Below are 15,589 nucleotides of genomic sequence, written 5' to 3'. Positions count from 1 at the left end.
CGTATTGAAATACCCAGTATTCAGTATTTTGATATTGACTGTATATTGCTATGTGTGCTTCCCATAGCGTATTGAAATACCCAGTATTCAGTATTTTGATATTGACTGTATATTTGTGTTCTGTGTTGTTGTAATTGTAACCAAATTCGGATCGAGACTTCAATTATAGTTTTCAACAATAAGAAATAATGCACTTGACACACTGACAAGCTACATCGACGATAATCGATATTACAAAATGCTGAAGGAAGTAAACCAAAAAACTATAGTTGATACATGGAACAAAAATATACCCAAAAATGTAACAAGTTAGAATTACTGTAGCTTTTATACAAAGAAAATTATATTGAAATATCAGAATCTCAAAATTTCTTCTAAGAATGGGGGTTATCAAATTTTTATCATCTTCTAAGGGAGCGTTCAGTTATTATGACCGGGGTGGGCCGGCAAACTCTTCCTGCGCATCAGTCAAAATAAGTGAAACCCCCTACCCATTGCACCAAAAAATTGATGACCCCCCTTTTAAGATGACAAAAATTCCATGACCCCCCCCCCCCACTTTGCTTGCGTAAAGCTGCACACACAAACACCTCTGGAGGGGGGGGGGCGATAGAATTCAAAAGAATTCTCAGATTTTTTCCAACGACCCCAAGGAATACAAACTCACAAGGTGTTTATGTTCAAATTTCCCCTTCTGACTTACTATAATTTTGACATTACCCCTCAAAGGGATTGGATAGAAATTACAGGTGGATTACAATATTTTTGCGCAAGCGTGTGTGTACAAAATTTTGATATTTGGATTAAATTGATAATCAGCTGTTGATAATGTTGATTCACTATACATGGTAGTCTATGAGAAAACTATGTAATACTTTTTCAATACAAAATTATATCTATGCATTTATAGATATTTGATAATTGACAAAAAAGTACTTAATTGGAATAGGGTTGTTACAACTGGTATGTGGACAAAAAATTTGACTTTAGAATTTCACCAAAAATGTTCATCCACTATACATGGGAGTCTATGATAAAATTGTGAATAATTTTTTTCCGATGAAAAACTTGCTATACTTGTGCACATACAGATGTTGAATAATTAACATAATTGTACTTGATTAGAATATGATGGTTAAAGGTGCATATTATGTGTACAAGAAATCTGATTTTGTAATCTCACTCAAAATGTTCATCCACTATACATGGGAGTCTATGAGGAAAGCTGTGTATTTATGTACTCTCGATTATTAATATTAATGTACTTGATTAGACTGGGGTGGTAACAAATGGATATGTTAGCCAGAAATTGGATTTTGGAATTTCACCAAAATGTAGATTCACTGTACATTGGAGTCTATGAAGAAACTATGAATAATTTTTTTCAATACAAAAATAGGTAAATCTATGTATTTATGAACTCTTGAATATTAATGTACTTGATTAGACTAGGATGGTTACAAATGGATATTAGTGCAAGAAATTGGATTTTGAAATTTCACCGAAATGTTGATTCACGATACATTGGAGTCTACATGTATGAGAAAACTATGAATAATTTTTATCCAATACAAAACTATCTAAATCTGTGTATTTATAGATATTTGATAATTCATTGTAAAGTACTTAGTTAGACTAGAATGGTTAAAGGTTGATATCTGTACAAGAAATTGGATTTTTGAATTTCACCGAAATGTTGATTCACTATACATTGGAGTCTATGAGTAACTATGAATAGCATTTTTACAATGCTACACTGAATTAATTTGTGCTTTTATAGGTGTTTGACAATTGATACAAATGAACTTGATTTAAATAGGGTATTTGAAAGTTCAGATGTTGACAACAATATTTATATTGGAATTTCACCTAAAAGTATAATTTCACTTTTCATGGTACCAGCAGGCTACAGGTAAGTAATTTCCCTGACAAAACTTGCTATATTTCTAATATGTAAGTAATAGGAATTGTTCATTGCCCTCAGTGAGCTCAATTTAGAGTAAGACAAGCCTTAGAATTGCCAGGGCAAGATGTTCATGTGACAGATGATTATACTTATGTTCAGATTTACAGTTAAATGACTTCAGAGAATGAAATCATGCAGCGAATCATTTTTATCTCCCAGAATATTTCTGAACACTGAAACTGCTTTTTGACGGGACGGATACTTATGAAAATTAAGTGACCCCCTCTGAGCTGTTTGAAAAATACATGACCCCCCCCCTTTGCAGTTTTCAAATGTAAGGTGACCCCCCCCCCCCTGGATTTTGCCGGCCCACCCCCGGACGTAATAACTGAACGCTCCCTAAGGGGTCATCAGTTTTTTTGTTTTTTTCAGTGGACTGCGTAGAGGAGGGGGGGGGCGTTCTGTTATTTTAACGGAGGAACAGAATTTACCTACCAAGCCCAAGCAGCGTGCGAAATTCACGCTAACCCGATGGCCCGCGAGATCAGCAGTTTTCATGCCGGACCAGTAACTCTTGAAAGATGTCCTGCTGTTCCTAAAGACGCGGGCCAGTAACTTTCCCTATATGTACAGAAGTTTATTCTTTCAAGAGATTTGCAAAACGTGAAATTCGCAAATAAAAAGTGAACAGACTGATCGGTACTGCATCAAAGCGAAAGACCTTACTCACGTTTTCTCGCGAGAGTAGTGGCGCTATCCAATATGATCGCCTAAGCATATTGAAGGTTTGAGATCTCGTTGTGGTCTCACTGTTTAGCGTATCGACCGTGTCGCATGTGTCGAGATAAACTGGGTTTTTCGATACCTCAACATTGCACTTTTATATGATATCAAATATTTTCAGCTACTGGACAACAGTATCGAAATTAGAATTGTTTGATCAGATATGTGAAATGGTGAAATCTCCGATATAGGGTATATATCCACCGTTTTAGACAAGTCCAGTATCGTATAATTTAAGTTCGCGTCGGACTACGGAAGTTGGGCTTGGCTAGACCACGGGGCCCGATCTGTAAGGTAGTGACCTCCCCGATATACATCGGATATTTACCCGCGATTTGACAAGTATAGTATGGTCTAGTATCGAAGTTAGAGCCGGATTGAGGAAGTCGGGCTTGGAAGATCTGTGAGGTTGCAAAATCTCCGACATAAATATCGAACATTTGTACTGAAATCCGATAAACCATGGAGGTAGTAGAGAACCCAGACCAGACGTGCCCGAGACACAAGGCCAGTCATTCTAGTGACGATGTTAGGGTCCCAATCGCCGATAAATATCGATTAAACATCAGATTCTGTGATTTCACAGATTCGGTGTGTCGAGACGCAAGGCAAGTCATTCTAGAATTGTCCAGTATCGATTATTATAGAGAGTCCAAAATTGCCGATATGTATCAGCCTGAGGTAAAATAGCCAATTTCGCAATCCCAGCATGACGCGCAGAAGGCAAGTCGTTCTTGTAAGTCTAAGTATCGATATAAGACCCGATATATAGATTGTTATGTATGGCAGAAATATGTTGGACGTCAAACTTCGATACTAGAAATAAATGTCCGATATTTAAACATTGTGCGAAGTCGCGTCTGAATTGTGATTTGACCTTGATGGCCGTTTGCCTTGATTACGCTAACATTTGTGATTCGTCCTTTAACATTGGTTTCAACACTTCAGTATTATTTCTTTTCATCAGTTGCCCTATTGTTTTGTATTCCATTCCTTGAATTTGGCGAAGATGACACCCTCACAGAGGAGAAGCGCTAGCCAGAATCGATTTTGAAAGAATCAACTGTTGCATTGACTCCATTTGTGTGTGGTAGGGTGTGTGTGGTTCCAAAACTTACCTATCCGTGATTAGAGTTCTAGACGCGTAACTTTTCCGTGTTGGGACATATTTCAACTTGAATCCTACGCTTGCGCTCTTTTTCTCATTGTTAGAAATATTTGTTATAAAAGGCTGCTTTAGGAAATAAAAACGTTTTATGTATTTGTGCTTAACCTTTCACTGATTTCATGATATTTAGCACTGAGATCAGTTGCCAAAACTTTTGGTTTTAATAGTCATCTTCATTTGCTTTCCTTTAAAAGAATCAAAAGGCACAAATAACAGTTTGATGTTAGGATGTTGAAGTGGTGTATTTTTATTTTTCAATCGCATGTTCTTGGCCCCTATGGTGAGCGCAGGTAAAAAATCTGCTCTATATTTGGATTTGACATGAGGATCGGACCAGTCGATTTCCTTCAGGGCCAGTGATTTTGTAAAGTTGCTGGCCCGCTTGGCCAGTAGAGATTTTGAGTGAGTTTCACACACTGTGCCCAAGCCCAGCTAGAGTAACTCTTCACTCCGTAATATTTCATCATACTATCCACCTTGTATGGCTGTCTCCCTGTACGGGTCGATGACCTTATACAAATAACTGAATGGAGGAGTTTCGCTCGATTTTGAAATCTACATTCTGGAGACTGCGTTCACAATTTCTGGTGGAGGCGGGACTGGAGAAATCAAGAGGGGATTTGAAAATTCTTGAGGTACTATGAGGGGAACTTGAGAGTTTTGCTCTGCATATAAGGAGGAATCCTGAAAATATTTTGTTTCCAAATTATTTTTCACATTTTGAGATTCCATAGTTTGGTAGGTAATTCAGAAAAATTAATAACATTTCTATGTCATCCTATGGTTATAATGTTAGCGATAATTAAACAAAATCAAGAGCCACTTTGTCGCATTTCATGAATTTTGTTTCGAGAAAAGCTAAAAATGTATGAATACCATTGAATATTCATAAGAAAAACAACAAGTAGACCTTGTAAAGGTGCCTAAGATAATACAGTTTCTTGCTGTCTCCCTACAGCATGCTGAAACACACAATATTCGGTTTGTAGACAATGTAACAGGGGGTTAAATGTAGAGGTTATGCCGTAATGGGGGCCTCCGCCCGTGTCCACAAGCGACTGTTTTTACAGGAAATGACACTGTGGTTTATATGTAAAAGCAAGCTGATGACGCGTTAGGTCTAATCATGAGGTCAGAGGTCATTTCGAAGCGACGAGGTCGAACATCATGGATTCTCTTGGCCTTAGTGACCTTGTCGGGAAATTGAGTAAGTTGATTTCGCTACATTTTCGTCAGCAGAACAGTGACCAATGATTCGACTATACAGTCTTTCGTTGTCAAGAATTCACTCTTATCCAGCCGTTTGTTCTTGACTGGAAACAGTTTATATGCAGATAATATATAGTCTACTTCCGCATTCAAAAATGCGCCGCGACAGCGTCGACACACACAATATTCACAGTCACTAGTGATCAGTCTATTCCGCTCGGCGTCTATGCCTCATAGACGTGTGTACATATGCCTAGCCTGAGAAAAACCCTCAGGCATATGTTCACACGTCTATGGGGGCACAGACGCCGAGCGGAATAGACTGATCACGAGTGACTGTGGTATTGACGTGTGTGTACATACGCCTGAGAAATATCAGGCGTACCCACGTCTACACGTCTGGTCTATGCTACGGGTCGCGTAGGCGCATAGCGGAATTTTAAAAAACTGGCGACCATGGTAGAAGACTTGAGAAAATCAAGCATGCCAATGATACGTGCGTAAGTGGACGTCTTTACAACAAAAAAAAGGATATACTGAAGTCCCTTCGGTGTGGAAGAGCGTTGAAAGCGCGAAATTAAGAAAGTTTTTTTCCCGGAAGCTGTATAACAAAGAGGTCCATTAATAATTCGCCAAATTCGAGACACTTCAATGGGTAAAACGAAAGTGATATTTATCGCTTTCCTGCACAAATAAAATGACTGAACTCTGATAAGCGGAGAACCATTTGATTTTGGGGGGGGGTATGGAGGAAATGGGTATGGGAGCAATTTTTTTTTCCTTTCACAGTGACAGCAATTTTTTTTCTACTGTCAGAGCTGCATCAATTTTTTTTTCCAAATGGAGTAGCAATGCAAATTTTTTTTTTCTTTGTCATCAAGTTTGTGATGCGTTGTATATAAGGGAGCCGTCATTATTTACGGCCTGAAACTCAGAAATTTCAAGTGACACCCCCCCCCCCCAGTCAACCATGATGAATTTGAGTAACTCCCCTCTCTAACTCTGAAATTTTGACTGATCCCCCACTTAGAAAAGTTAAATACAAATACATGTATTTGTAAAATTTACAAAATACAGCAACAGTAAAGACCTTTGAAATCCTGATGTACTCTGGTAGACTATCATCAGTTATCTCATGATGGTTCAAAAAAGGTGAACCCATCAAAATGAAATTGCAAGTCACAATAAAATAAAGATATAAAAGCTCACGCAGTAAGTATCTAACCATACAGTATATTGTTTAATTTGGATGGGTATTATGACAGGGTTTTCACTAGGATATCTGACCGGGCAGAATTTGAAAGTACAGGGGAGAACACGTGAGAGGCTTAGGGGGAAAGTGTCACAGGGGCTTTCCCCTATCTTGCATGGAAAGTTTAAGATATTGATGTGTGCAATGGTGCAGTCTGGTGCGATCTGAGAGGTGTTTTTTAATTTTTTTTTTACTAAGTGAAACTGTTAGAACACCCCAAGGGGGAGAGCACGAGAGGGGTTTCCCCCTCTCGTATTGGAAATTTTGGGAAATTGATGTGTTTAATGGTGCAATCTGAGAGGAATTTCAGGTTATTTTGCATTTGGTAAAACTGTTTGAAAATGACATTGAACACTGCAATATTTTTTTACATTTTATGCATGATCAGTGTTTGTGTCACAATATTCAACAACCAAACAATGACAATACAATTTGTGAAAAACAGTTCTGTTTGCCAGAGACTGAAGATAAATAAATATACAGGAACGGAAAATCTGTGACTTTCTTGTGTCATTTCTCCAGCTGCCAGCTTCTAATGAAAAGCATGAATATGTATGTTTAACTGTCAAAATGGTCATTGAACTGAGGTAAATGAAAACATGTTTCTGTGATAATAAAGGATGAATTCACAACAGTTCAGTTTTGTCCTAGATCCTGTGAAAATTTTGAGAAATTGATGTGCGCTACGGTGCAGTGTAGTGCAATCTGATAGGTATTTTAAATTTGTCTTTTACCAGTAACACTGTTAGAAGACCCAAGGGGGGAGAGCACCAAAGGGGGTGCCCCCCCTCTCGCATTGAAATTTTGAGAAATGGATGTGTGCAATGGTGCAATCTGAGATGTGTTTCAATTTATTTCGCCAAAAAAATTGAGTAACCCCGTCCCCCTTCTTCCTCTCCACATTTTGAGTAACGCCCCCTGAAGTTTTCAATTTTTTTAGTGACCCTCTCCCTTGTATTTCATTACATTTGTTGTTCCTCAATTTTTCATTGTCAACTTGTACATCTTCCTAATATATTTATATTGAGAGAATAATATATTGATTTTAACACTAGTTTATTGACTCCTGTCTTGTGTTTTAAAATTTTCACAATTTACAGAAGTCAAAAAGTCCCCTTTAGATAGTGCCTATGCCATTGAGATATTGCAACAGAAATCCTGAAATATGATTTCTTGGGTCAGAAAAGGGAAGGAAAACATTGAGTGCACTGAGGTGTAAGTAGACCTATGTAGTGCATGCTTATATCATAAGTGCTGGGAAAAAACATAAGAATTGCTTGTGGTAAAAACATTTGCGCCGCCTATGGCGGCGCGCCGGCAAAGAATACATGAGAATAGGGTTTCCAAATTTTGCTAATTTCTGGTGCATTGTGACAATTTTTTTTTCACTTCTGTCTGTTATGACAATTTTTTTTCTCAGGTCATGACAGGATCAATTTTTTTTTTCTTCTATCTCACCTGGCGACAATTTTTTTTTCTCAAAATCCTCCATACCCCCCCCCAGAAATCAAATGGTGTTCCCCTAAGCGCGAACATTTTCTGACTTCAACATCCATAGCGTTAGTAGCGGGTTACTTCGTGGATAAGTTCTTTGTTAGCCGCGTCAGATACCCTTAGAAATGATCGCGCAAATGATCACGGACACACAACGTCTTCACGATCATTAGTATCCGTTGCTGACTGTTCTGTTACCTCGAAAGGCACAGTACGCCGGGCCATGCATAGAAAGTGAACTACCACACTCAATGTTCATGTCCATGCCTCTGACGTTCATACACACGCACATCTTACTGAGACCAAATACTCAGTCTTCGACCACAATCTGACGGGACGGTGACTTTGCTATCACTTGCCTAAAATCTGATCATGACAATTAAGTTACCACTCATTCGCTGACCATGTGACCGTGACATCCATGATATCTTCGCACATTTTGGCCAAACGCGATAATTTACAGTATTTTCGGACGAAGAGCAGTCAACATTGGTTACCCACTCCTTTTCAAATATTCGATTTGTCTTGTACTTTTGAGTCAATTAGGTACGTTTGCCTTTCCAGAAATGTGTCACGGGCTTTGTCCGCCGCCAACACATGGAAATGGTGTGTGTGTGTGAGAGAGAGAGAGAGAGAGAGAGAGAGAGAGAGAGAGAGAGAGATCACTGGCTATGGAGGTTGTGACACAGTACAATAATTCATATAACGTATTTGCTTGTACATTTAGATATTTAATGAAGATTTTCCATGACTTTGTATGTAATATTAGTTATTTGCATAGACCACATTTTGCTAGTCGGACATGACCAACATTTTCTCGGGGTTTCATTTATTTTTTATAATTCACTCCCCAAACGCCTTCAGGGTATTCAAAGCCCTCGTTGCCCATAACCATTAGGAGAGTTTATTTTTATTCATTCTTCATTGCCATTTGTGAGTTTTATAGTGTCAATTTCAACAAAAAATAGAAGATCCTGGAGCCAGAAAAATAGCTTACAGCAATTCGAGTCGTGGCCCCATTTTATTCCTAAATTTTACAGCGCTCTGTGACAGTCACAATATTGTAGAATTTTGAAGTCTTGTAACAACCACTTTCTCAATGATTTAACAAACAGATAGTTTGGTGTGCTCATATTAACAGACAGCTGTAAATTGTTCCTTAAGCTTTCACCAATGTAAGAAATCGCAGTTTGTGGAAGCTGCTATACATACGAATAGTTTTCAGTCATTTAGCGATGATCGTGGGTTAAGAAACCTATAGGGTTACATCCTCATACCAGCTGTACTTACATGGATTTCAATCCCGATGTTTGCGCGATCCAGAGAACTTACAAAAGTCTACTCTGGATGTTAACATTCCCTAAATTGCGGGCTTGGATCAAAACTATTTGTGAATATGCCATTGCATAAATTATATACACAACAACGTAATTTTTTCTATTTCCTGAGTGTAAATGTTATTTAACTGCGATATTTTGCTTATGGTCGTTTATTTTTTTTCTCCTCAGTGCCCTTGCAGAGTTCTCTTCTGCCACGGTTGAAGTCGAACGTTCCGCCGATAGTTTTGGAAACGAGGAACCTGGTGAAGCCCGGATCACAGATATATGAGGTGAGATAACCAATCGTTTGCAGTGGTGCGCCCTCCTTTTACGAAGAGAGTTTGCAAGAGCTTTAAGTGGTTCTCAAGTGTACAACTTCAAGGAACCACGTGATAGAGGGACCGTGAAGGAACGTATTAGAAAAGATTTGAGGATTTCTAGTCGAGATTGCATAGCAATTATTGGTTTGACTAAACCGAGGTGCAGCTACCTTGTGTTAAAACGAGTAAATTTAATATATCAGCTAAAGTCTGCACTACTTTCCGTTGAATTCTCGCTTAAAGTGATTTTTAGCATTTAAAGGTATACAGTCGCCTGTAATCTAAATATGCCCATATATGGTCAAAGGGTATTCAAAATGCCCATGTGAGGGCGCTGTCTTTAAAAAGCGGCCACCCGCTTAAAATCTGTAATCGGTTAGATTTTCTCTTTCCATGGTAACTGTGGCAAAATTGGAACAGGTGACAGTGTACCTTTAATGGTTATTCATTAAGCAGTAATACAAGTCGTACCCTATTGTAATGTTCAATTTATATGATCCTTGGGGTGAACAGCTTCATGTTATGAAGTGAATACATACCTCATGATCGGTAAACGCAACTGTAGAGAGATGATCCACACGAAACAAAATAAAACTATAAAGGTATACTGTCACCTGTTCCAATTTTGCTACAGTTACCATGGAAAGAGAAAATCTAACCAATTACAGATTTTAAGCGGTTGGCAGCCCTCACATGGGCATTTTGAATACCAAGGAACGCCCCTTTGACCATATATTGGCATACTAGTATTTAGATTACAGGTGACTGTACACCTTTAAGGTAGCTTATGTCAAACTTTCCTGAAGAAAAAATAATCTCTAAAACTCATTCTAAGAATCAAAATTCAAACTTATGGGTCAAAATCAACGCCTGGGGTCACAGAGACAAATTTCATAAATTTAACTAATACACTGTGTTCACTAAAATTACTTCATAGAAACTGACCCGGCGTGTTCTATCTCTCCTTGTTTCATTTTATCGCAGCCTTTCGTCTTACTTGTCTATAGTTGCGTATATTGTTGTAGAATTTTTACTTTTATATGATTCTTTATCTGTCAGAGGAGATGGGGTTTGGTCCAGTCGTCCCTGTACGTTTTGCATAATCTCGCGAGAGCGGCGCCCAACCGCCATTTCTTCAACAACACAGAAGCAAAGCGAGTACTTCACATATACGCGGGTTCTGACGCCATTGATAGATACCTTCCCGCCATGCTAGCACTGAGCTACGTCGTCGAAGCAGAGAATGAGTTCGATCTCATTAAAGACGAGAGAGGTACGGAATAATACCATTGCTTTTAGACAAACATACATACATAGATACATCCATATATAGATACATAGGTACATGTAAAGATGCGTACATTGACACATACATAGATGCACACATAGATACATAGACATACATACATACATACATACATACATACATACATACATACATACATACATACATACATACATACATACATACATACATACATACATACATACATACATACATACATACATACATACATACATACATACATACATACATACATACTTACATACATACATACATACATAATACATACATACATACATACATACATACATACATGCATGCATGCATGCATGCATGCATGCATGCATGCATGCATGCATGCATGCATCATACATACATACATACATACATACATACATACATACATACATACATACATACATACATACATACATACATACATACATACATACATACATACATACATGCTCAATGAATTGTATTTACGTATAAACGGCGCATGTTCACAGGCGCGCACATACATGATCACAAAAGAGCAATATTGTCATTACTTGAATTTTTATCCCATGTGCTTTCGCAGAACTTATTACCACGATGGCAAATGAACTAGAAAAGATAGTGAGTGGGTCCGAAAGTGGATTCTCCTTAGATGAGTTACTGGAAGGTTTTGAAAATCTCTCAATGAACCAGGAAAATAAGGAAAAGGTAAGACACTACGAATACAATGCATCTATGAAATCTGTTTTATGTTCACTCAGAGCAAATTTTACTTGCTAAGAAAAGCAGATGAAGAACCAGGAATGGATGGCGATGGATTTATCTATAAAACGTCAAAGAGTTATAGGAAAGTTCGTTCAACTTGTAAGCATGTAATACCAGTGTCATGGAGACCAATACTTCTTTAAGTCCACCATTGATGGTCGGTTCTATTTCTGTACTCGTCGACATTTCAGGAAACGGTCAAAGATCCCTAGAATCTCGAAGCGGTGCGTCTAATGGTAAAGTCACAATGGTGAAATACTCGAGACACTTCATATGCTTTATATTGCTGGGAACAGTTCCCGTTAAAAACCTCTTGAATCTTTTCTTTCATTTTACTTCAGATAGTGGCCATGGCGGTACCGTTGTTAGTCCAGAGCATGGAGAAATGTGACAAACACGAGAAAGCCGACATCAGTAGGATTCTTGTGAAATTAGGTTTGGTTGGAAAAGACGATGTACAGCCTGACAAATCTACAGACGACAAGAGTGAAAGTGTTGCGGTCAAAGGTATGGAACAGTCGCGACATATTTATCTTTTTTAAGGTGGTTCGCGTCTTTCAAATACAACTTTCGTCACGCAAACTTTCAAACATTCTCTTTCAAAATCGAGAATGAAAATCGGAATCACCATGCAAATTGGTACTAGAGAAACAAATTACCAAATATTTACCGATATTTAAAATTAAAATGGTCGCCTTAGTTCCCTTTGTTATCTCAATGGGGAAATTAAATTCCCGATTTTCGCAAAACCAAGTGGTGGAAACTTGTTACTCTATAAGCTTTAAAGTGAGCCCCTACAAGTGGTAGGCTAAAACAATATTGTAAAAGTTTGAAAGTCTGAACATCTGTCCCCAAGGCGCATTCTACCTCAATGAAACACATGTACGGAAAGCTTGCTCACAAACTGAGATTTGGTAGTATAGTGTCCACTCGTTCTTCGAACTTTGACAAAGCGATGGCATGAGCGGCTGTTTAATTTCGTTTATTACTGTGTTACTAAATGGAAGCGGATATAAAGGTCTATATTTGGTAGTGGAGAGGACTTTAAAATTATTTCCATCGTCCACGAAGAGCCATCCTCGATATGCCTTCACGTACAACGAATTACACTTCATGTTTCATAAACCCTTTAATTTTGTTTCCGACTTCAGACACTGTGTTGTCGGAAACACTGGCCTCCTTGAAGAGTGCGGTCGATGACCTCAAAGAGACCAGCAAAGACAGTTTCAATGAAGTAAAAGAAAAACTCGATTCCATGAACGAAGCTGCGACAAAGTTCCAGCGTAAAGAAAGACGGGTGATTGTCTCCGGATTTGTGGACATCAACGGGTCTGTAGGTGAGTGTGAACAGATAACTTCATATGGTCGACTGGTAAAGAATTGTGTGTAATTAATCACGCCAGGGTCTGACTCTGATCGCTTTATTGTTTTATACAATTGTAATATAAACGGGCTTACTATCACCTTGAGATGATTTAGTGCTTAATAAATCCGTGTGCGGTTTTATTCCGATCGTTGATCCAGCCATGAAAAAGACGAAAAAAAAAATTTATTTTAAGTTTTTAAATTTGTATTTGCGGGTAGGTGCACTAGCTTGACTGGAGTAAACGGATGTCAACGTTTTGGATGGCAGATGATTTAATGAAATGGTGTCTTTGGTAGTCTGCTTTTTAAATTTTTTTCCGTCGTGTAAAGGAACTTTACAAATTTATAATGCTTTTTTGTAGGCTTTTTGTCTCCACGTAGTTCCGTGATCGAAGTCTCGAATTGAAATCTCGAGACATACCCCAAAAAAAAACGCTCTGTCAAAATTTGATGGCACTTTGGAAAGCCTGAAAACACAAGTAGCGGAAACTTTGCATCAAATTTACAGAGATCATTATGTTTCTATAAGAGTATTTACTCTGTTATTTTGGCTGCACAAATGTTAAGTAAGCATTTCAAACGGTATGATTGAGATGATGAAGCCGCTGTAGTATCTACTGATGGATAAAATGTAAAACATTTTGAGAGAGGGAAGTCTGAATAACAGGGTATCACAAACAATAATCGTCTTGAAGTTATGATAAATATTAGTCATGTATTAAACATGTTTATTATGAAAGCCTTACCTGTGTCGTGTGTGTGCCATTCGCTTTACCTCGCTGTCTCTGTGTTGTATTTCAAAGAAAACAGTCCACATCTGTTACTTACCGTCCTTAATTCCTTCATTAATTTGTTCTGCCGATCACCAACATGGAAGCTTATCACCCTGGTCAAATAACTCGTTCAAGTTGGCAGCTCATAGGGTAAAAGAACCTGCGCCTCGAGATTGAAAACTTTCCGTAAGAATACGTTAAACTATTCCCTTTTGAAATCAAGAGTAAACAGGGGTCACTAGGGAAATAGGTTTACTCACTTTTTAATTTTTAACCGACATTTGTAATTCAAAGGGCCGCATCCATGTGTCGACTCATTAGGGAAAAATTAAATCTTCATTTTCATAAAACTACGCCGTGAAAACTTTATCTATTCCAAGAGCTTCACACTGAGCCCCCACAAGTGTAGACCGAGAAAGTATTGTGTAAGTTTCAGAGTCAAAATATGTCCCGGAGGTGCATTTTGTGGGCAATTGACATATATTGACTGTTTTCTTAAAAGTCAAATACAGAGACAGTGAGGGACAGAGTGGTATAGTGAGAGACCATAGGCACCCACAGACACTTTTCAAGCTTGGGTTTTCAAAGTGTATATGTAATATATTTATTTATCATATATAATGAATCAATGCATTCCTCGCTGGGCTCTTTATTATCACTAAGTGTAAACTGTCAATATTTTCTAAGATACTTTGATGGAGCTAGCCCGGTATTACTATGGCAACGGAGGTGACGCTTTGTATCGAGACGGAAATCGTTGGGAAGCTCTGAATTCATTGGTGAACGTATTCTGGAACTACACGGATGCCAGTAAATCGTTTGCAGCAGCGGCTGGGGAGGCTGGATTAGTTAAGTTTCTCCTCGATATCTGCGATAACCATTACCAACTCTTAAAGACAAGGTTAGTTTGAACAGTGCAGAGATGACTGAGAAACGACACTGAATCCATCATTGCATTTTATCCTTCTACGGCAATTGACATTAAGTTTGCTGCACATGCAACAGTCTTCTATTATGAAATGTACTTGTAATTCAAAAAAATGAACTTCGGAAGTTATATTACTTACTAATGCTAAGATCCAATATAACTTTTTAGGTACAAATATTTAACGTTTTTGTTTTGTTATTGTTATTTCATCATCTTAGATCATCAAGGAATAGTAACCCCTATTAGGTTATTTTCGGTAATTATGTTCAGTAATCACAGCCTGGTGCTTCGATAATTTAAGGCAGGCAGGCAAAATGTCAGAACTGTTGATTAATCTTGAGAAATCACCATCACAACTATGGTGCGTCGTTGAATCAAATTTAAAACTCGATTGAAATATACCATCAGCGGGCAGGAGTTGGCTATATATCCAGAGATAAATATGAGAGAGAGAGAGAGAGAGAGAGAGAGAGAGAGAGAGAGAGAGAGAGAGAGAGAGAGAGAGACAGACAGACAGACAGACAGACAGATTAGACAGAGACAGACAGACAGACAGACAGACAGTGCAGTGTTGACAATTCATCAAAAGCTGCAGCGAACAGAGGGCCAACCAATAACCAATCAATCTAATGGCAGCAAAGTGAATCAACAATATAACCATGCCGAAAAATTTCCCGAGCTCGAGAAACACCAGACAAAGATCAGACAATAATCTCAAGCCGCTATCCGTCCACATAACCGTTGGAAAATTTCATACGATACCTTTTATACACTGACAGTGATCCTACGTCTCGTGTGTGTGCGTATGTCTTTCTCATCAAACGTATTCAGTATGACAAAATCGCGTAAATATAAGCTTACGATTGTGACAACAATTTGCAGATTTCTGTTATTTTAGATGTGTTGAACATGTTTTATTAGGGGAGCCAGGTAACCCAGGAAGTTGTTCCTACAGGAATCTGGAAGATTAGAATAAGAACAGCTGACCACAGAGAGCGAAAGAGCAACAAAATGTCTTTCCACTG

At 38.2% G+C, this 15,589-nt stretch overlaps 1 protein-coding gene across 1 annotated transcript; it reads left to right on the top strand.

Moving 5' to 3' along the window:
• The first annotated feature begins 5,001 nt into the window (after positions 1 to 5,001).
• Positions 5,002 to 15,535, top strand: LOC139143099 (uncharacterized). Its single transcript, XM_070713259.1, has 8 exons — positions 5,002 to 5,064; positions 9,321 to 9,421; positions 10,511 to 10,724; positions 11,317 to 11,441; positions 11,840 to 12,005; positions 12,650 to 12,835; positions 14,324 to 14,537; positions 15,463 to 15,535. The coding sequence occupies exons 1-8, from the start codon at positions 5,025 to 5,027 to the stop codon at positions 15,533 to 15,535; spliced, it is 1,119 nt and encodes a 372-aa protein (XP_070569360.1). The 5' UTR covers positions 5,002 to 5,024.
• The last annotated feature ends 54 nt before the right edge of the window (positions 15,536 to 15,589 follow it).

This window comes from Ptychodera flava, chromosome 1 (genome assembly GCF_041260155.1).
Source record: "Ptychodera flava strain L36383 chromosome 1, AS_Pfla_20210202, whole genome shotgun sequence".
NCBI lineage: Eukaryota > Metazoa > Hemichordata > Enteropneusta > Ptychoderidae > Ptychodera > Ptychodera flava.
The sequence above is the reverse complement of the archived record's forward strand: the minus strand, read 5'-3'. Positions and strand labels throughout refer to the sequence as shown.